This window comes from Aspergillus versicolor (assembly GCF_001890125.1).
Source record: "Aspergillus versicolor CBS 583.65 unplaced genomic scaffold ASPVEscaffold_7, whole genome shotgun sequence".
In the NCBI taxonomy this organism is placed as follows: Eukaryota; Fungi; Ascomycota; class Eurotiomycetes; order Eurotiales; family Aspergillaceae; genus Aspergillus; species Aspergillus versicolor.
The window spans coordinates 1,744,048-1,765,263 of record NW_024467530.1 but is presented as its reverse complement, the minus strand read 5'-3'; the positions used below and the strand labels follow the sequence as shown (position 1 = coordinate 1,765,263).

General features: G+C 51.5%; 8 protein-coding genes across 8 annotated transcripts; 6 read left to right on the top strand and 2 right to left on the bottom strand.

The window, feature by feature from the left end:
- Positions 1-245: 245 nt before the first annotated feature.
- On the top strand, positions 246-3,580 carry pmr1 (Ca(2+)/Mn(2+)-transporting P-type ATPase PMR1; the record flags this gene model as incomplete). The annotated part of the gene is made up of 3 exons (XM_040807274.1): positions 246-353; positions 434-2,948; positions 3,009-3,580. 3 exons carry the CDS (start codon positions 246-248, stop codon positions 3,578-3,580), a joined length of 3,195 nt encoding a protein of 1,064 aa, XP_040670309.1.
- An 813-nt stretch (positions 3,581-4,393) lies between these two features.
- On the top strand, positions 4,394-6,460 carry ASPVEDRAFT_136432 (MFS transporter; the record flags this gene model as incomplete). The annotated part of the gene is made up of 8 exons (XM_040807292.1): positions 4,394-4,824; positions 4,883-5,036; positions 5,075-5,319; positions 5,373-5,405; positions 5,460-5,546; positions 5,598-6,007; positions 6,073-6,184; positions 6,259-6,460. The coding sequence occupies 8 exons, from the start codon at positions 4,394-4,396 to the stop codon at positions 6,458-6,460; spliced, it is 1,674 nt and encodes a 557-aa protein (XP_040670308.1).
- A 2,376-nt stretch (positions 6,461-8,836) lies between these two features.
- On the top strand, positions 8,837-11,025 carry ASPVEDRAFT_135427 (Zn(II)2Cys6 transcription factor domain-containing protein; the record flags this gene model as incomplete). Its single annotated transcript, XM_040807214.1, has 2 exons — positions 8,837-9,077; positions 9,140-11,025. The coding sequence occupies 2 exons, from the start codon at positions 8,837-8,839 to the stop codon at positions 11,023-11,025; spliced, it is 2,127 nt and encodes a 708-aa protein (XP_040670307.1).
- Positions 11,026-11,574: 549 nt separating this feature from the next.
- fmn1 (riboflavin kinase) lies at positions 11,575-12,563 on the top strand. Its single transcript, XM_040812964.1, has 3 exons — positions 11,575-11,727; positions 11,793-12,011; positions 12,118-12,563. The coding sequence occupies exons 1-3, from the start codon at positions 11,611-11,613 to the stop codon at positions 12,415-12,417; spliced, it is 636 nt and encodes a 211-aa protein (XP_040670306.1). The 5' UTR covers positions 11,575-11,610; the 3' UTR covers positions 12,418-12,563.
- Positions 12,564-12,770: 207 nt separating this feature from the next.
- ASPVEDRAFT_135868 (dienelactone hydrolase) lies at positions 12,771-14,234 on the top strand (the record flags this gene model as incomplete). Its single annotated transcript, XM_040807247.1, has 3 exons — positions 12,771-13,035; positions 13,125-13,742; positions 13,819-14,234. The coding sequence occupies 3 exons, from the start codon at positions 12,771-12,773 to the stop codon at positions 14,232-14,234; spliced, it is 1,299 nt and encodes a 432-aa protein (XP_040670305.1).
- A 57-nt stretch (positions 14,235-14,291) lies between these two features.
- Positions 14,292-16,998, bottom strand: ASPVEDRAFT_135419 (pseudouridine-5'-phosphate glycosidase/carbohydrate kinase family protein; the record flags this gene model as incomplete). The annotated part of the gene is made up of 7 exons (XM_040807212.1): positions 14,292-15,627; positions 15,688-15,973; positions 16,026-16,256; positions 16,306-16,350; positions 16,395-16,494; positions 16,543-16,751; positions 16,800-16,998. The coding sequence occupies 7 exons, from the start codon at positions 16,996-16,998 to the stop codon at positions 14,292-14,294; spliced, it is 2,406 nt and encodes an 801-aa protein (XP_040670304.1).
- Positions 16,999-17,336: 338 nt separating this feature from the next.
- On the top strand, positions 17,337-18,994 carry ASPVEDRAFT_136157 (dolichyl-diphosphooligosaccharide--protein glycotransferase subunit OST1; the record flags this gene model as incomplete). The annotated part of the gene is made up of 3 exons (XM_040807269.1): positions 17,337-17,692; positions 17,766-18,801; positions 18,869-18,994. The coding sequence occupies 3 exons, from the start codon at positions 17,337-17,339 to the stop codon at positions 18,992-18,994; spliced, it is 1,518 nt and encodes a 505-aa protein (XP_040670303.1).
- Positions 18,995-19,406: 412 nt separating this feature from the next.
- Positions 19,407-21,015, bottom strand: ASPVEDRAFT_74038 (mRNA guanylyltransferase; the record flags this gene model as incomplete). The annotated part of the gene is made up of 1 exon (XM_040816236.1): positions 19,407-21,015. The coding sequence occupies exon 1, from the start codon at positions 20,646-20,648 to the stop codon at positions 19,407-19,409; it is 1,242 nt and encodes a 413-aa protein (XP_040670302.1). The 5' UTR covers positions 20,649-21,015.
- Between the last annotated feature and the right edge of the window lie 201 nt (positions 21,016-21,216).

Genomic DNA, 21,216 nt, shown 5'->3' with positions numbered 1-21,216 from the left:
GGTTTCGCACGATACGATCGCTGTTCCTTGGGCCAGTGATACAGCCGCAACCAAGTCGCATCCGGAGAACGTGGCTTTTCGATCACCATTGTGCCTTGAGATTAGTGTTTTTTCTTTGGAGCAACCGATTTTGAACGAGCGTCACTACATTCCTGTCCCATTTGAATTGCCTACGTAACTCGATGGGATAGTAAAACTTGAACCACGGTTTATATCGTCTCCTATACCCTATCGAGACATGAGAAATGTCAAGGTCCGCTACGCCTGCGCTACCTTTTCATAATGCCCAGGCTGCTGGCTCGAGATCCCCATCGACTGCGCCTGTAGGAGCGCGGCCGAATGCTGCACCTTCGGTAAGTGACAATTGCCAGATGCACCTTACATCATTGTCTTTGATAGTTGACTTGATCGCGGCTAATCAACTACATGCTAGGCATCGACCGCGACCTACTCGCAGCTAGACCCTCAGGAGACTGCAGATCGCTTACAGACGTCCATCACTCATGGCCTCACCCCGGCGGAGGCGGAAATACGTTATTTAAGGGATGGTCCGAATGAATTACCACACGAGGAACCGGAACCTTTATGGCTCCGATTCCTGAAGCAGTTCAAAGAGACCCTAATTCTTCTCCTTCTTGCTTCTGCAGCGGTTTCGTTTTTCATGGGCAATTACGACGATGCGGTTAGTATTGCTTTAGCTGTTACAATAGTGGTCACGGTTGGGTTTGTTCAGGAATATCGGTCAGAAAAGTCCCTGGAAGCTCTTAATCGTCTGGTTCCACATCATGCCCACTTGATACGCGATGTCCCGTCCAATCTTCCTCCGATAGTTCACCCAACTCCAGCAGTCCCAGACGAAGAATTCGAGATGCGTGAGCTTCGCAACAAGAGTCCGAACTCGAATTCGGTTTCAGCGGCCGTCAAGGCCTCAAGTACCGTGCCAGCCGCGGAGTTAGTGCCGGGAGACTTGGTTTTGTTCACAGTGGGAGACCGTATCCCCGCCGACATAAGAATTACTGCCGCTACGGACCTGACTATCGATGAATCGAATCTGACTGGTGAAAATGAACCTGTTGTGAAGTATCCGGACGCCATCCGCAATCAAAAGAATCTTTCGACACCAACCCCCAAAATCGTGAGTCCACCACGGTCGCCATTCTATGACGCCCCTGCCAGCGGTGCGGTCGGTGCGGATATACGTTTGAATGAACAGCACAACATTGCGTTTATGGGGACATTGGTTCGGTCTGGGTATGGCCAGGGGATTGTGATAGGCACCGGCGCAAAGACGGAATTCGGTAGTATCTCAGCTTCCCTACAGGAAATTGAGAGTCCGCGCACGCCTTTGCAGTTATCGATGGATCGCCTGGGCCAAGAGCTTAGTTATATTTCGTTTGGAGTCATTGCCTTGATAGTCGTCGTAGGTTTGGTTCAAGGCCGAAAACTTCTAGACATGTTCACCATTGGAGTTTCGCTCGCGGTTGCAGCTATCCCGGAAGGCCTTCCAATTATTGTCACCGTTACTCTCGCCCTCGGTGTACTCCGGATGGCCTCGAGAGGAGCTATTATGCGGCGGCTTCCGAGTGTTGAGACTTTAGGTTCGGTGAATGTCGTCTGCAGCGATAAAACCGGAACGCTCACGCTCAACCACATGACAGTTACCAAAATGTGGCACTTTGACTGCCCTGAACCATTCGAGGTACACAACGACATTGCTTCATTAACCCCAGGACCAGCAGCTCGCACCGTTCTGCGGATTGGTAACATTGCCAACAATGCCCGGCTATCGCGTGTGCATGCGAACTCACCTGCTACCGCATCTTCTGCTACAGTACTGTCCTCCACAGACGATAGCGCGTCAGGATCGATGAAGAGCAGATGGGTTGGTCAGCCAACTGATGTTGCCGTTTTGGATCTACTTGATGCTCTCGGGGAAGATGATGTGCGTGACCGCATATGCGCGCGGGTTGCCGAGACCCCGTTCAGCTCCGAACGCAAGTGGATGGGGGTGATCATTGGAAGTGGAGCATCTGGTGATCCATCGCCTTTGACGGGAGGATCTAGCATGGCTTACATCAAGGGTGCATTGGAACAGGTATTGGCGCGTTGTGATACGTACCTCACCAGGGACGGTCAGGAGGTTATATTGGACGAACGGAGGCGCCAGGCCGTGCGTCAAGCCGCGGAACATATGGCGTCCGAAGGGCTTAGGGTCCTATCCTTTGCTAGTGGTGCCGTGAAGGAGAACAGGGGTAGGGCATTCGGAAGTAGATCCGGTACGCCCAGCTCAAAGGTCAGTTCCGGAGACGAGGATGATCGCTACGGCGGCTTGGTCTTTGCAGGGCTGGTAGGCATGAACGACCCTCCTCGTAAGGATGTTCACAAGGCAATTCGCCGTCTTATGGCAGGCGGCGTACGGCTCATTATGATCACGGGCGATGCCGAAACCACGGCTGTCGCAATTGCGAAGAAGCTCGGAATGCCGATACCTGAAAATCCAGGGGTGCAGAATGTCCTCAATGGACAAGAAATCGACCGGATGAGCACTACGGAGTTGTCTCTGGCTTTGTCGTCGGTTTCGATTTTCGCGCGTACTAGTCCGGATCACAAGATGAAAATTGTGCGCGCACTTCAGTCCCGGGGCGATGTTGTCGCCATGACCGGGGATGGAGTGAACGACGCACCTGCACTGAAAAAGGCAGATATTGGGATCGCTATGGGCAAACTCGGCACCGACGTTGCTAAAGAAGCAGCCGACATGATTCTCACAGATGATGACTTTTCGACCATTTTGCGGGCCATAGAGCAGGGCAAGGGGATATTTTACAACATCCAGAACTTTATCACTTTCCAGCTAAGCACGAGTGTTGCCGCTCTGAGTCTTGTTTTGCTGAGCACCACCCTGGGATTCAAGAACCCGCTAAATGCTATGCAAATCCTATGGATCAGTATGCCCTTCCAAATCATTTACCCTAATGATATTTCCAATTGCTAATTTAATATGTTAGATATTCTCATGGATGGGCCACCTGCGCAGTCTCTCGGCGTAGAGCCCGTGGACCCTTCAATCATGAATCGACCTCCGCGACCTAAGAGTGCCAGAGTACTCACTAAACCCCTCATCCAGCGGGTTCTCATGTCAGCTTTTATGATCATGCTCGGCACACTCGCTATATACGTCTACGAAATGGGCGATGATGATGATGTGCAAACGGGAAAGCGATCCCGAATAGTGACAGCCCACGACACCACCATGACTTTTACGTGCTTCGTCTTGTTCGACATGTTCAACGCGTTGACATGCCGCAGTGAGAGTAAGTCGGTGCTCCGTGGCGAGATCCGTGTCTTCGGAAACAAGATGTTCAATTACGCCGTGCTTGGGTCTCTGGCCGGCCAGGCGTGTGTCATCTATCTCCCATTCCTGCAGCGGGTGTTCCAGACGGAGCCACTGAACCTGGCGCATTTATTCAAGCTTGTGTGCATTTCAAGTACTGTCTTTTGGGTTGACGAGGGGCGGAAATACTATCAAATGCTGCGGCGCCGGCGTGCAGTGGGTGTTGGATATAGTGTGAATGTGTAGATACAATGTTGTATAAAACTGATCGTACATGTTAATATTTATACCATCTAATTATGAGGGACGATATGGGCTTGGAAATCCTGCTTCGGTAGCATTATGGTTATAAACAGTTAAGATAGAAATAATTAACCGCATGCCGGTGATAGCTACCCATAGGGCTGATTGCTGCAGCACACCCGGTAACACATGGGTTGGTTTGTTGCCACGAGGGCGGAGAATTTCTCCCAATGACGGGTGGCTGGCCATTTTATACTCGGAGAACAGTATTCCCTTATATCTCGCCTTTGTCGACGGGTGGCAACAGAGAACGACTGGGACCAAAGCCTAGCGAGGAAGATGCTTAGTCTAAGCTGTTTTTTTTTAGCATTGGGCCTAGGCGTCAAGCTCCAAAGTCCATCCTCGATAGGGAGATGGAGCAGTTTCGGCACCTTCTTTCCGGGATCTGCTCCACGAGAGCTTCGTCTCCTCATTTTCTAATTTCTTACGCTCCGAACCTTTCCACGCTTTACCGAGCCCCGGCACTTCCCCGTCTTTTTGCAGTCAAGCTGTTGATTTTTAATTCAATATCAAGAGTGGGGATCTGTGATCGGATAAAGCCTTAGCTGTGAGCCGTAAAGCTCGGCTTTATCTCCGACTTGACTATCAATTTTGTTCGGCGTCATTGTTTTCTCGCATCGACTAATTTTGTCGACATAACCTCCCTTCTCCCTCTGGCGTTATTCTTGTCGTTTCTCACTAGAAGGTAGAGGGGCCTTGAGCGGTAGATGGAGCGCAGTATCACGGCCGATTGAATCAACAATATTTTTTTCGTCCATGTCCGGACCTCAACAGGTGGACCTCCCCCCGCGTGCGGGGAGCGCCCACTCATCCTCAGACCGACACTATTCGGGCAGCGAGAAAAGCGCTGAAACAGATAATGAGCTTGGAAAGCCAGATGGTGCTACGGAGGATGGGTTTGCGCCGATTAAACCGGCAACGACGACGGACAATAGCCATTTACAAAGACAGAGCAGCACTGCATCTCGGCCCGTCGAGCGGAGCTGGTCACTGAATGACGGTTATAGCTGCAACAATCAGTTGGACGATGAAGCGGCTGCGGGTGAACCTCACGGGGCGGAGGCTAACGAGTCGTCTTCTGAGTTCGTGGTGCGTTGGGATGAGAATGATCCAATGAATCCGCGGAATTTCAATAAGATCAGAAGGTGGATTATCGTAATTATTTGCTCCACGGGATCTCTTTGTGTGTAAGTATTGGCGGATCTAAATGTGGTGTCTGATGCTGACGTTCGTGGGTGCTGGAAGGACGTGTACTTCGTCGATGTATACGCTCACTTATGATCAGATTATGGACGAGTTCGGTTGCTCGCGCATAGTTGCGACGCTAGGCCTGTCCTTTTTCATTTGGGGTCTCGGCCTCGGCCCTCTCGTTCTAGCGCCGTTGTCAGAGGCATGTTGCGTATTTTTGCTGTATAATGCACCGCTAACTCCTTGCAGTTTTATGGCCGCAGGAACATATACATCGCGTCTTTCTCACTTTTCCTGATATGGCTTATTCCTTGTGCCGTTGCGCGTAACATACAAACCATGATCGTGTCTCGCTTTTTCAACGGTCTCGCCGGTAGTGCTTTCCTTAGTGTGGCGGGTGGCACTGTTGGTGATTTATTCAATCGACATGAGCTTAGTGCGCCGATGATGATCTATACAAGCTCACCGTTTATTGGCCCCGAGCTTGGTCCGCTGTATGTACTTTACAATGGCCTGACTAAAAATTTTCAGCTGCTAACTATCATAGGATTGGTGGATTTATCAACCAGTTTAGTACATGGTATGTGGTTTTTGGCGGGTGGGGAGATTGAATACTGATTGTACCTGCCTTCAGGCGCTGGGTCTTTTACTGCCTATTAATTTGGTCCGGCACATTACTTGGGCTTCTGATTACTCTGGTCCCTGAGACGTACCATCCCGTGTAGGTAATTTCCATTCTATTGCTACAGGCAGGCATTGACGTGGATGGTAGGCTATTGAAACGGAAAGCAGAACGACTGCGGAGAGAGACTGGGGATGATCGGTGGCAGGCTCCAATCGAGAAAATGGACCGGTCCGTTGCGAGGACTGTCGGGCAATCCCTTTATAGGCCTTTCCTCCTGCTGACCTTGGAGCCGATGTGCTTGAATCTCTGCATATTTGCTGCCATTCTTTTAGGCATCATTTACCTGTTTTTCGGTGCGTTCCAACTTGTGTTTTTGAATGTTTATGGAATGGAACTCTACCAGCGAGGCCTCGTCTTTTTGGGTCTCTTCGTGGGCATGGTTTTTGCTATTATATCCGACCCATTTTGGCGACGAGTCTACGCCAAGTTAGAAGCAAAGCATGAGAGGGCCGTGGGAATTGTGGACGACTTTCAGCCAGAGTGGCGACTACCTCCCGGTATGTACTCCTTGGATTTCAGCAGCACTATCTGCTTGTCCGCACCCTGCTAACCGTCGCTGCAGCTATTCTTGGAGGTCCGCTGGTTACTATAGGACTCTTCATTTTCGCTTGGACCATATATCCGCATGTGCATTGGGTGGTGCCGCTTATTGGAAGTGCGTTTTTTGGGGCGGGGTAAGTTTGTTTCCAACTAAACCATGCGCACCTTGTGCCTGAAGAAATATTGGTCCTGACGCAGCTATCCATAGCACGGTTCTCGTGTATCAGGGCATTTTCTCATTCCTGGTCGATGCATATCCCACGTATGCTGCAAGCGCACTCGCAGCGAACAGCTTTGCGCGTTCATCTGCAGGTGGGATATTTCCTCTTTTTGGCATACAGAGTAAGTGTTCTCCATATCGATATTGTTGCTGTTGGATATTGGTCTCTCTCGTCGTGGGGAATCAATGACGATCGCGAATTACTTGCGATGCGGTTTTTCATTGGCTGGAAGCTCCAAGATTGAGGGTGCCTTTTGTGTCAGACATGGTCAAAGTGCCCCCGGCTAGAGCCTGCCCTGGTGGTTTGGTCCAGGCTTCCATCTTCCTGCTTTCCTCTCTTTCCATCTGCCCTAGCATTTATTATATGGTCCCCGACTCGGGGTCTACCCAAGATTTGCGCAACCTAGATCCATCCATCAGTCCAGGGTTAGGCCTTGACCGCTAATTGCTAACTGATGTGTTTCAGTGTACAACAGACTAGGCTATCACTGGGCGACCTCACTATTGGCCTTCTTGACATTGGTAATGGCACCGTTTCCGTAAGTCCTCCCCTGGCCATGGCCTTTGAGCGAGATCTTCTGGGTCAATTTCCCCTTTCTTTCCCATTATCTACGGATACCGGCTTGTGCAGAGTGCTGTCAGACTGAGGTTTAGCCTCCCTTGCATGGGCCATTCTGCAAGCCCGCGGCGGGATAATGAATCTGTGCCCGGACTGCTTTTAAACTCCGGGGTTCGCCAACCTTTACTGGGTGGCTTGTGCAATGCTGGCCCATGCTGGGATGAATGCAATTTTGGTTGGACAGAGGAGCTAACCTGGATGTTCGTGACACTACACAGGTATATATTTTTCCGATATGGTAGCCGGATCCGGAAGAAGAGCCGATTTGCCAGGGGGTAATAATGCGTGGTTCAGAAACGAAGAGTTAGTTGTGCAATGAATGCAGGATAAGTGTCTTGTCCAGTGGGCTGAAGCTGTCCTACAAGAGGATGAGCTACCCTGGACGGACGACTAGGGTTAATCCCTGGAAATACATCTGAACATATTAATAAGACCTTTCTAGAGGCCGACACCACGAAGGGTGTATACATAGAAACCGAGATAGATAAAAGCGTATAGAAAGTCAGTGTCTAATACTGCAGTTACTATATCACGCGCGTTCCTCCCGTTCTACTTGCAAACCTCGCTTGAGCTGACAGCGAGCGCCCAGAAGACAAAGTCAGACAAATTATCGAGCGTGCTCCAATCGCAGAACTGCAGTCGTAGTATGGCCCAGTCAGGATCAGAACAGCATATCGCAATCTGGACTGGAGGGTGACCAAAGCGGCAAAATCACACGCGCTTGGCGGACACAGATGGAACTTCACCGTTCACCTGGCCATTCTGTGCATCAGTAATAATAATAAGAATAACAGGAAGAACAAGAAGAATGGTTGGATTTCGAGTCCCTGTAGCCGAGGTTGGATGGTAAATACGTAATGGCTCTTGAATGGGCTCAGCCGGGAGAAGACGGCAGTCGGGCCAAGTCGGGAACAAGGTTCGCTGGCTGACTCTGGGAGTGAATGAATGCCTTGGTCGTCCCAGGATGAAACTGGAATGGAATCGTCCATCTTTTGATTCCCTTTCGGCCTAGGGCTGGCCAGGACATGTGGAAAGGATATCAATCATGTGAATGAGCGTTGTGCTTCAGCAGCTGTGCTTTGTCTTCGCACCAGAATAAAAACACGCCCATTCCCTCTTATTATTATTGAAATTTAAAATAATTATTTGACTCCTCCAGCACGCGACCTTTGTGGAACTCGACCGGCCTATCAGTGACGCTGGTTTACCATCCAAAAAAGCCTCACGGCATCAGCTTTGACTCGACCACGTTTTGCTACTTATATCCAGGCACCTTCTCCATCTCCCCATCCGCAATTCCGCACACGTCTCGACTGTGTCTGGCAGATGGAGCACAGGGCTGCGTGTGTCAAATCCTGCCCCTCCAAGAAATAAAATCGCTCAAGCCCAGGCTTTCCCACGGGATTTGACTTCCATCGAGTCTTCTGCTTCCCCGCAGTGCCGCCGGCAAAGTCCCAAGTTCCAAGTTCCATCCGCCCGCCGCACTTCAATAATTACCAAATGACAACGCTCCTGCAGCGAGTCTCCTGCGCGTGATTTTTGTCTCCAATTTCAATTCAATCTTCATCAGCGGACTGTTCCCGCGCCTTTTCTTCAAGTTCTTGATCTTCCCCTCTCCCCTCTCCCCTCCCCCCCCCCCCTTCCTTCCCCGACCCTCCCCTTAACTCCACGCATTCGTCCATTCTATGTCCTCGGATCGACGCGTGCCGGACTAGACGCCAACCTGGATTCCCATCGCTGTATGGGCCAAAAGGGAGTTCTACTCGACGGTGGTGACGACGAGGAAGCGTATTTCTCGCAAGGTGGCGAGCCATTCCCGGGGAGAAGCTTTTAACCGAACCGATCTCGTCGTACCGATCTCTCACACCCCGGATCCGTTCATAGACCAACGCACCCCCGCGCTTTCCACTCTGCCTTATCTCGATTGAACTCGCCGATTCATGGAAAATGAAGATGGAGGCAGACCAGAGCGCCACGGCTCTCCCGGCAGAACATAATGGGGCCGATAAAGATGTCGCGACAGCGATCGGAGAGCGTGCCGAGCAACCGCCCAAGACTAACGCGAATGCGAATGGCGATGATCAGACCACCACTAGCCAGAAACCGAACCCAAAGGATCCTTCAAGACCTCGGAGGAAGAAGGCGCGACGCGCCTGTTTTGCTTGTCAGCGAGCGCATTTGACATGCGGTACGTTCCCACCCTGCTCAGCTCTTTGCGGCCTGAGCGCCAACTAACAAACATAATTGTAGGTGACGAGAGACCGTGTCAGCGCTGCATCAAGCGTGGACTTCAAGATGCCTGCCACGACGGCGTGCGCAAGAAGGCAAAGTACTTGCACGATGCCCCGGATGGCGCGCTGATGCCAGGAGCCTCTGGGAATAACTTTTACAACAATTCATCGATTCCTAACAACATTTCTCTAAACGGTGCAAACCCAGCCAATGCAGCCGCAAACTCCCAGAACTCGGGCGCGAATTTCTATCCCACACCCCAGTCGAACTATAACATGTACCAGGAAAATCCCATCGGTCACCAAAACGCTTTTCCGTCGCAATCCCCAGTTTCCCCAACTTTCAGCTTGAAAGCCAATCCGACTCATCGAAATAGTACATCCGCACCTAATAACAATAATAATCCTGCTTTGACATCTTCAATACCCCAGCCGTCGACAACCGGTGTGTCAAATGCCTCAAATCAGAGCCAGAATCCGTTCGCCGGTCCTTTCTTCGACCCCAGTGACCCTGCGCTCTTCAATTTTGATCTATCAAGTATGAACTTTGAAAATCGCTACGGTGCGCTGGAGTTTGGCATGCTCGGTCATATGGCTACTGGCGCTGGAGACTCTCCAGATTCAGGCACGCACCGAGGATCGATGGGCCGCAGCGGTTCGACGCAGTTTGCATCTACACCTATTACGGGGGCTGCTACTTTTGGCGAAAGCCCCCAGACGCAACAGCCTTTCATGTTCGGTGATCCTCTCTTGAATGAGTGGCCGAGCGGTCAGACCTCGGGTCAGCCGCATGTGAACGTCGGCGTTTACCCGCAATCCGGCCAGGGTAACGTGATTCCAGGGCATTTGTCCAAGCCTGATGCGCCTCATGCATTCGCGATTGAAAGCGGGCCGGCCAGCTTCGCTAGCCCTGGTGCGGCGGCCAGCCCGCAGATGACCAACACTGGATACGAAGAGCCAGGCGCGTTTAATAATGTCGTAACAAAATCCAACGGGCTACCCGTGAATGGACAACAGCGTCCGCCGACTATCTCGACACCGAGCTTGAAGCACCACACTTTACAAACGAATAAACGACGCCAGCGCAACCCATCAGCGGTTTACGAAAGTGTTAGAGAACCGTATGCGTACACCAGTCGCTTCCACAATTTGACGGCGTTCATTCAGCGGCGCTTTTCACCACAGAAGACGTTGCAAATCGCAAAAGCACTAGCGTCTATTCGACCGTCATTTATTGCGACAACAAAAACCCTGAACCGAGACGATCTTATCTTCATGGAGAAATGTTTCCAACGAACACTATGGGAGTACGAGGATTTCATCAACGCGTGCGGTACGCCGACCATCGTTTGTCGTCGCACAGGGGAAGTCGCTGCTGTCGGGAAAGAGTTCAGTATTCTGACCGGATGGAAGAAGGAGGTGCTATTAGGCAAGGAGCCAAATCTGAATGTCAACACAGGTGGCTCATCAGCTGTTAATTCGCGCAACGTAACGCCACGAGGGTCCAGTGAAGGCGCAACTGGCCGTCCGCACCCAGTGTTCTTGGCCGAGTTGCTTGACGACGACAGTGTGGTAGAATTCTACGAAGATTTCGCGCGACTGGCATTTGGTGATTCACGCGGTAGCGTGACAACGGGATGCAAGCTGCTCAAGTATAAAACGAAAGAGGATATGGAGACAGCGCAGTCGGATGACAGCAGCCAGCGGTGGAACAACCACCTGCGCAAGGGAGGAATTGCAAATGAGGCCGGGATGAACCAGCTAGGTTTCAAGGACGGCAAAGTCGAATGCGCTTACTGCTGGACAGTCAAGCGCGACGTGTTTGACATACCCATGTTAATAGTGATGAACGTACGTTTTACCTCAACCGATCCCCTTGTTTACTTTACACGACGGATGAGCTGACCCAACCCAGTTTTTACCCTGTATTTGAGTGTTGACCCTCTTACTTGTCCTGACTATTTGATGTATATGGTTTATGGTTCGGTTACCGGAGGATACCCGGCGGTTTTTAAAAAGGTTTCTTCTTTGTTAATACTTATATTATGGGCATGATTGGAGCTAGGGTAGAACTTCTTGTGGCGCTTGCCACATGTTAAAATATGAGGTTGACCAATGTCCTTATGACGCTCCCATCTGTTCTCGTTTCGGTGGCCTCGGCAGTGTAAACGGCGACTGCGGCGTAGTTGGCTGGAATCAAGCATGCATAGTCGGTTAGTCAGGTAGTTCCCCCTGTTGCCCAGCTCGGGTAGCTATCCAGTTATGTGAAGGGCAGAAGTAAGCAGAATCGATCTAGAAGAATCCACCGCATGATCATAACAAGTCTCCCGGGTTCACCCCGCACGATCATCTCATTTTCTTATCGATACGCGCCACTTCAAATAGTAATCATTCACACACACCCCCATCGTTCCCCCTCCACAACTACCTCCGAGCAGCCCGGCGAGGGAAATAAAAAAGAAAAAAAAAAAAAAAAGAAAAGAAACAGAAATGCCGTCCTCGAGTCCCCGCCCCCCGGTTTCAGGCCCAGACTCAGGCCCCGAAAACCCATTCCCCATCCGCCTCTCCGGGCCTGTGATCCAGGGTTTCGGAAGAGGGAGTAAAGAGGCAAGCCAGCCACCTAAAAGCAGAAGAGGGGAAGCGAGAAATGCTAACCAGCTTGTCGCAAACAGCTAGGCATCCCGACAGCGAACATCCCCGTTGACGGGTTAGAGGAAGCCCTCCCGAAAGAACTGGGGGTAGGCGTTTACTATGGCGTTGTTGCGCTGGACCCTGCTACAGACCCTTCATCCGGGGACACGCAAGGAGGAAAAGAAGCAAAACCGCCGATCCTCCCTGCCGTTCTGAGCATCGGCTATAATCCCTACTACAAGAACACGACGCGGTCAATTGTATGAATACCCATTCCGCCCACTTCCGTTCCCTTCCTCTCTCTCCGCGAGAACTCTCCCGCAATCTACCTGTGCCTATGAAGACCAGTCCTAACAGGCGTAATAGGAAATCCACATTCTCCCATCCCTCACGTCCCCTTCACCAACTGCGCCCGAAGAACAAAAAGTCCGCTTCCACAAGCTCCCTGACTTCTACGGCACGAAGCTCAATCTGCTGATGCTGGGGTATATCCGGCCCGAATACGACTACGTCTCCGCGGAAGCTCTCATTGAGGATATCCGGGTTGATTGCGAGGTAGCGAGGGCGAGTCTGCTTCGCGGTGCGTATAGGGTTTACTTAGATGGGGAGGGGGACGAGGGCGATGAGAAGGTGAGGGAGCAGCGGGCTTGGTTGAGGGCGTTTTGACCGTTCGGTTTCGCAACTCCCAAAAACGGCCTTTTTTTTGTATAGACATTAATACGATAGATATACTCTAGAATAAGAGACTCGTCAAGGATTTAATAAAAATGACCTAATAGAAAAAAAAAAAAAATGCTTTGCAATGCCCAGACATGCCACGACATGCCCAGAACGCCGAGAATGCCCAGAGTATCCAGCGGACATTGTTCCACCCCGATGTAACCGAGTAGTATGACGTCGACTGTCGTCCCTGGGATATATAGGGGAAACCTTGTAGGGCTGAGAATTAACAGACAGCCAGACTTACCCCTATCTAAACAAAAAAACCAGTTGAATTGCCTTTTGTTGATTGGTGAGATATGTCGAAACTATTTCAGTCGATCCGCCGCCGCAGCTCCACGTACCGGCCGAAGCCCTCATCCCCGCGTCGGCTCTATGTCGTCTCCGACACGCCCGCTTTTGATAGCACCTCCATCCGCCGTTTAGAGGCCGAGGGGTTCGCGGTTGAGTATCTTTCTTTTCAGGCGCAAAGTACAGATGTCAACCGGGACCGCAGGGAGCTTGAGCGGATCATCCATGAACGGGAGGATGACCTAGAGCCTGGAGAGAGGTATGCGATCATGGGTAAGGAATCTCCGACAATGTATACATAGTAAGGTGATGATTTGTTTAGAGCAACTATGCTGACTTTCTTTTTTCGTTTTATTGAATAGCGTACAACCGCCCCGCATATCTCATCCTTCTCTCGCACCACCAGCAAACAAGCACAAACCCTTTCCCCCGTCTCTGTGCGTTCGTTGCATTTTATCCGGACACCCCGGAAGAGGTGCTCAAGGAATTGCCTTCGCAGCCTCGCCTTCCACCCTCAACAACAGCGGCTTCGACCTCAAATTCCGCCGCGTTTGAAACACTCCCGGTGCTCCAGATTCAGATTCACCTGGCCGGATCCCAGAACCAGTGCTCCGCGCTCTGGGACGACAGTAACAAGCGGCACCGCTGCCATTTGCATTTCTACCCAGAGTCTGAGCCAGGATTTGCCGAGTACCACTCATCCCCGGTCTACGACCGTATTAGCTCGCGGCTGGCATGGAGTCGGGCATTGGAGTGTTTGAAACTCGGGTTTGGATGGCCTGGAGGTGGGGGCAATTGGGAGGCGCCTGAGCCAGAACTTGTATGGGAAGGATATTGGAGGAATATCTATGAATCGGCGACTCGGCAGTCCCAATTCACTTCAAAGCCGGATATGCTTCATTTGATGGTTGGCGGGGGAGCTGGAGATCCTGATTTCGACCAGCAGACAGGCGTAAATTGTCTTCCTTCTGGCGTTGGAGGTTGGTTGCCCCTCTGATCCGAGTTCCTGCTCGGAGCCCCTGCTGATGGGTACACATGTGTAAGCTAACGCGAGAGCAGGATCGTCACCAAGCGAGATCACAGCCTTCTATTCCTCCCAGTTTATCCCGTCCGGTCCACCCTCTCAGCACATTCGACTGCTCACTCGGACCGCCGGCCCAGACCGTGTTGTGGATGAACTCCTGCTCACCTTTGAGCATACGGAGGAAATACCCTGGTTGCTGCCTAGGGTGCCGCCAACTGGGCGCTTTGTCCGTATTCCCATCATTATGACGGTCAACTTCCTAGCTGGAAAGATCGCCCGGCACAATGTTTACTGGGATCAAGCAAGCGTACTGGTGCAGATTGGGCTTCTGGATCCCTCTCTTATCCCATCTGGATTTAATACCATAGGACCGAATCGCGAGGGAAATAACACCGTTGAGCGAATGCCAGTTGTGGGCGAGGAGGCTGTTGGCTGCGTTCTCACTTGAACTGAGGAGTCAGCGTAATCTTAGATATAAGAATAAAAAAAATAAATAAAGCCGCGATTATGGAGTAATGGCTTTGAATCTTGATTGTAGCTGTGCAAGATCTGTGCTGACACCACCGGGGCTTTTCAGAGTCAAGAGACTCGCCTCTTGCGCAAGGCCCAGCACATCTTCGACTCTTTCGCGCCCGGAGGCAAGTCCAGCGATGACAGCTCCAAGTAGGGTGTCTCCTGCACCATTGACACTAACAATGGCCCCATCTGCTATTTCTGCAGCGGGTGGAAACAGTCGCATGTACACTCCACCGATAAGTTTCTCCGTAGATGCAGCACGAGAGAGAATATAAGGGCTGTACTCGGGATCCGTCAGACGAGGATCTCCTGGCTTAAGCATCTGTGTTAGTAGTGCTCCTCTGGCCCCCAGCTTTGTGATAATGCACGGGAGGAATGGAAGAAGCTGTATGCTCTGTTGCGGTATACCCGCATCGACGAGGGCAGCCGATGTCATCGCGACGAGCCGCCCTCTCGACCCAGACGAGGACATGCCCATTGCATCAACGATCTGCCACCAGCTGACGGAATCAAAGAGGCCATTCTCCTGGGCCATAGCATACATTGCTGCAAGTTCAAACTCATTCGGCGCAGCAAGGCTCACGCTGTTGTTTGGAACGCATGCAGATTCTCCCACAGCTGCGTCAACCTCGGGGCTCTTCTTGAAAAGGGCCCGGGACTTGGCAGCAGAGACGGGCTCGAAAGCAACTCTAGCACCGTTCCTGTTGGCCGCCGTGACCCATTTGGATAGCAGTTCTGGACTCCAGTTGGCGTCGACAACAACCCACTGCGGTTTTGTGCTGGAAACGATGGGTTCCCAGAAACCCTCAAAGTCCAATGTCTCCGCGGGGAGCTGCAGGATTCCCATATCGGCCATGGCCAAATGGAGGTCTTTTTTGGAGTCGTTCACGGCAACGTACTGTGCAGTGCGTGCCCCAGATGACGTGGGTAGCACCTGTACGCCGCTGGTTGGAAGGCCCTCTTGCCGGAGAGATGATAACGCGGCTTGGCCACCCAAGTCATCACCGACAACGCTGCAAAACATGACGGAAGGGCCTAGAGACCGTGAGGCAAAGGCAACGTTGTGGCCCACTCCACCAAGGCTTTGCTCAATGACGGCAGGATTGGATGTCCGCAACGCGGGTGTAGTCTCGCATCCTGCAGTAGGAACGTAGTCGCATGCGAGGTCTATCGCAAGAGAACCAGCAACCAAGATATCTGCCTTCTCTACTGCTGTTGCGGGCTTATCATCTAGGCGGAATTTTGACTTAGTCTCCGCAGAAGAAGGAGGCTGGTCAGCCATGCCGATGGATGGAATCGCTGGCATATGTCTACGCAGGGACAATCTATATTAGGACATCCCGTTCCATCGAAGGCTAAAGGCGACTACTCACTGTTTGCTAGACACTGTTGAATGCTCCAATTTCGACAGCTCCACTGCAACCCGTGCTGCACGCTTGACATTTGCCTCAACTAGAGCCCGATTGGCTGCCACCGATTTCCCGCCGCTGAGTTCCTTGATCTTTGCAAGAATGAATGGCGTGTTGTCGCTACCACGATGGCCTTCAATATCTGCTATACGGACAGCCTCATCAATAGCAGCGTCGATTTCACTCTGGGGGATTGAATGCTCCGTTGGTACGGGGTTAGCGAAAAGCATCCCCGACGTGATTGGTAGTTTTGATTGTGCATCTGCAAGTTGTTAGCAAGTCGCTATACATTAGGGTGGTAAATTATCACTTACGAATAATAGCAGCTGCCTCCGCCTCATTTTCAATAACCTTTGGGCTTTTGATCCCGCTGTCGCGACTAAAGAACGCTGGGATGTCAACGGAGCCCTGGCGACCATCTGCAAACGTTCCGACACAGACACCCTCTGTCTCAAGGTATTCTAGTGTCCGAGGAATATCCAGAAAGCTTTTACATCCGGAGCTGATAACAGCCACCGGGGTTCGACCAAGTTCGGTCAAATCAGCTGCTGCTTGTTAGCCCACGTATCTTTCAAAAGGCTTCATAAATCATACCGGATATATCCATCGATGACTCCGCGCCTCGATGTACGCCGCCTGCTAGCGTTAGTTTGGTAGCAGCGTAGATAGCGTGTGGTACTTACCGAGGCCGCCTGTCCCAAAAACCCGGATACCAGCTAGATGCGCGAGGACCATAGTGCCGGATACTGTTGTCCCTCCATGAAGCGGTTTTCCGGCCACGCCCTGCAATGGTTATTCACATGCTCCGGGTTTGTATAAATGTACACTCACTAGGCCGCATATATAACCAAGATCCCGGCGGGATACTTTCAGGGCATTCTTCTTCTCCGCTGCTGATGCTAGCTCGATAAGCTCATCGGCGAGGAGGCCGACTCGAGCCACGCCATTCAGGACACCAATTGTCGCGGGAACACCGCCATTGGCACGAACAACGGTTTCTAGCAGCGATGCAAGCGCTACACTCTCCGGATATGGGAAGCCTGCGTCTGTTAGAAAGGCGCTTACAACGAGCTCGAGCTTGATCGTACCATGTGTGTAAATAGTGGATTCTAAAGCCACCACTGGTTTCCCCGTGGCGACTGCATCTCGAACCTCCTCAGAAACCTGGAAGAATTTGCTCTGGGCGAAACTATGGTTTTGTCGTGTAGCACGAGCAATGCCGGTGGCTGCTCCCAAACGGGATGCCCTGCAGAAGTGCCGGCTGTACGAAGCCCTGAGTACAAGCATAGTTACGAAGCCAAAGCAAATAATCAAACCAAACCAGAGAAGAACAACGAGAGCAACAGCCTGGGGAGAAAAGCAAAGAGAAATGAGGAGGCGCGCAGAACTAGAAGTCTGAGCGCGGAGAGCGGAGCCGCGTGATTTGGCCGCGGCGGTCGCCGTATTGTACTGTAGCGTATTATTTGGAGGCGGAGGACCTTCAATCGGGACACCTCAGCATCACGCCGACCACTCCTCCGCATCTCCCCGCCGTCTCTCCTCGTTGCTCTCTCGTTTCGACTCCCTCTCCTGGTGAGAACTCTTAGCTCTTCAGCGCGGTCTGGTGCAAAGCTGCGCTTGCCACAATGAGGCCGTTTGCTACCGTTGTTACTGCGTTCTGCGGGCTTGTCCTGTCCAGCAGCTCTATAGTTTCCGCCCATTCCACCTCCACCTCGTCAAAAGCTGCGCTCCCCGCCGACTTCAAGCCTCCGCAGGTATTTAAAAATGTGAATCTGGTCCGGAATACAAATTTAGAAAAGGGCTACGCTCGTGAGACTATCAACGTGGTCGTCGAGAATGTGGATAAACAACCCCAGAGCGAGTACTATCTGTCCTTCCCTTCGGACGTATTCGACCGTGTTGGAGGATTAGAAGTCCGCAATAAAAAAGAAACAGAGAAAGGAAGGTTTGATGTGGAAGCTACAGAGCTTTCATCGCCCAGGTAAGTCGCCAATGTCGCGCTCAATGGCTAATGTAGAAACCAGTTGGCCTCAAAACTAACCCGGGTTGACTAGTGACTTTCAATACTTCCTTGTCCGCTTGCCTGAGCCTCTTGCTCCCTCATCGCAACTTACTCTTGGAATCTCGTACTCGCTCTTGAACTCTCTTCAGCCACGCCCGGCTGCCATTGAGCAGACGGATCGTCAGTTTCTCACTTACTCTTTCTCCGCATATGTTCCCTCCGCCTACCAGACCGTGACACAGAAGACCAAGGTCAAGTTTTCTAGTACAAATGTGCCCGACTACACAACTACGGATCTCAAATCAGGCGCGGATCCCGAACGTCAGGCCTCGACTTACACATATGGACCCTACGACACTGCCAAGGTGGTGCCGGGGACAAGCTACCCCATTACTGTTCGCTACGAGTTTACGAAGCCGGTGATCACAGCCTCTCTGCTGGAACGAGACCTGGAAGTTTCCCACTGGGGTGGCAACTTGGCCACGGAAGAACGCTACTGGCTCCATAACAACGGTTCCAAGCTCCTAAACCAGTTCTCCCGCGTGGACTGGACTGTTTCGAACTACCAACAAGCCCCCTCATCTGCTGTTAGGGAGCTGCAATACCCCCTCAAGCCAGGCTCGGTGGACCCTTACTTCATTGACGACATCGGAAATGTCTCCACGAGCCGCTACCGCCCAGGACTTAGGAACCGCGAAGGTAATTTGGACCTCAAACCCCGCTTCCCCATCTTCGGTGGCTGGAACTACAGCTTCCGCATTGGTTGGAACAACGATCTCTCTCGCTTTTTGCGCCAGGCAACCTCTGCCACCGATTCCTATGTGCTCAAGGTCCCGTTCCTCGAGGGACCTAAGATGGGCGAAGGCGTTCAGTACGAGAATGTAGTTTTGCGCGTTATTCTCCCCGAGGGCGCTCGGAATGTGCGCTATGAGACTGTTGAAGGTGCCTCCAGCAATGGACTGCCAGGCGCAAGCCAGATCCAATCGTCATTGTCCACGCACAAGACCTTTATGGATACCATTGGCCGCACTACTTTGACCCTTACTGTGGACGGTCTCACTGATGAGGCTCGCGACTCCCAGCTTCTGGTAAGTTTCCAAATTTTAGTTACCACGTATATACAAAGATGTTTCCAGTCACTTACTTGGCAACTAGGTCGCCTACGATTACTCCTTCTGGGATGGAATGCGCAAGCCCATTACCATCACAATCGGTCTATTCAGTGTCTTTGCGGCAGCCTGGGCGGTTACAAACATCGACGTCAGCATCAAGAAGCGATAATCTGTATCTTTAGTGTGCATGTCATTTCCTCTTTATCTTTTTTATACCAGCAAAATAAGCGCATGAATCGCGTCTCACATATAGCATCTCAATACGACGTAGGCTTGTTCAAAAAGAATTAAGGTAACTTGGTTCTTATTCCCACTCCCTGCTAATATAGCTAAAAGAACCAAATCTTGAATGCTAAATGGTAAATCGATTCGGATATACAATTATATAACATTCCCCTATTGTCTCTCTTCCAATAATAAAGGATAGAGAAGAAGAAAACCAGTTTTGACAGCCACTCCACCCACCCCTCCCTCATCAGAGCGTGAATAATGAGTTGAGACGAAATCCCCAACGCCAGAACACCCCGCAAAAGCAAACTCAATAGAAATAGATTAAACGAATAAAGAAACACAATTCAATGTTATTCCTCGAATTTCCTTTTGACCCCATTCCCGTTTACATGCGGTGGGCCAGCCGGCCTCGCACGCGGTTTCCGATCATCAAAGTCACCCCCCTGGGCACGCTTTTTCCAAGCCGTTTTGATAGCCGGCGCAGAGCGGATGAGATCATCTTCCGTAACGCGGTCCTCGATACTTTGTAATACCTTATCCACGGTTGTAAAATGATTTGCGTCTGCTTTATCGTCGCGCACTCGGTGGAAGCGCCATCGGCCAGTCTCGTCCTTGGAGCATTCGACGATTGCGTCGTCGAGTGGCACCTGGAGGGCCTTGAGATCTTCCCATTCAGATGGGGCCACGTACATCTCACCGAATGGTTGGTATTGATCATTATTGTGGAGGACGAAAAGGTGGAAGATGGGAAAAGCATCATAGTCAGGGTAAGGTTCTGTGATGCCGTCTGCTTCGTCATCAGTGTCCGGTTCGAGGACGGGGAATTCGAGACGGAGCCGGAAGTCGATTGTGTTTTCGGCGGGAGGTTTCCATTTCAGAATGTGTTCATCCGTGCCGATACGGTACGGTGTGCTGCGGCAGGTGAAGATGAGTCCATCATTACCGTGGATTCTCTTCACTTTGGGGATCACTTCACGAAACATCATCTCGATGCCGTAGCTGAACTGGGTAGATTTGTCTTCGACTGTGAAAACCCGGTGTTGTTTTTCTTCGGGGAAGCGCTGATAAAGCGCGTTGTACGGCTTCAGAACCTTCTCCTTAAAGTATGCGAGGCGTTTGTCGAGCGTGCGGTGCATCAAGCTCTGGCCGTCTAATACGAGGCAGTCGAAGACGAGGTATTTTAGCTGCTGGGTGCCATCATCGTACGTGTCGTTGACAAGCTCGCCATCCACCAGCGTATCCACGTGGAAAGACTGGAAGGTATCATCGTTGGGCAGGGGAAAGTGCAGGTTCGGAACGTAGCGGTACTCGTTCTTGCGATCGATCAGGTAGTGAATTTCCGGGTTGTCTGAGTCTGGCTCTCCGCGCGCAAAGTACATGAGGCAGCGGATGCCGTCCGTCTTTTCGCATACATAATAATCTTCGCGTTGTAGTTCGGTGAGGTGGTGCCTGGAAAAGCTGACCGGTTGGGCGCCGGGGAAGCTGAGGTTTTTGCGACCTAGTAGCTCTGCGACCTCTCTGCGGAATTGATCAGCTAGCTCAGGCTCAGCCTTCAGGCCGACGGCATCAAGATCAGGCACGGAATTCCCCATCTTCCCCTTGGTTTCTCTTCTATATCCTCTGGGTCTGGCGATAGACGTGCGAACGAAGTGCGCGTGGGGATCAAGGGAGTTGATATGATCGCTTGTAGGCTCTTTCTCACTGGCCCGTAGGCGCAGAGAGATAAAATACGGGTGGCTGCACCGCGAAGGAAATTTCAGAGCCCAGAGAAGGGGTTTGTGAATAGGGGCCGACTTTGTTGAGATGCGAATTGATCTAAGGAATGTGCTCTTTGTTCTTTCCTGGGATCTTTGCCGGGCAGGATGAAGTTCAGTGCCTCAGGCAAGCAATTGCGTGTTCGGGAGGATCCGCAACGCAGCAGCCTTAATTTCAAGGCTAGGAGACGAGTGTGAGTTGGGAATGTATAAAATGAGTACGATTTAATATATATGTATATATAAACATCAACAGCTCGTTAACTCGGGGGGTATCGTATTGTCAGAACAGGCAAAAATCAAACCAAACAGCCAGCCAGCCAAGTCCCCAACGCAAAAAGGTCTTCCACCAACGCCTGCACCTAACCGGTTCGCCCAACAGAAATGAATGTACAATACTGTCATC

Bases quoted from the DNA above. Each gene is read 5' to 3' on its own strand.
- fmn1 (XM_040812964.1), top strand. From the start codon at position 11,611: ATGCCGTCCTCGAGTCCCCGCCCCCCGGTTTCAGGCCCAGACTCAGGC. The intron at 11,728-11,792 runs GCAAGCCAGCCA...TGTCGCAAACAG, and splicing joins TCGGAAGAGGGAGTAAAGAG to CTAGGCATCCCGACAGCGAA. The intron at 12,012-12,117 runs GTATGAATACCC...CAGGCGTAATAG, and splicing joins AGAACACGACGCGGTCAATT to GAAATCCACATTCTCCCATC.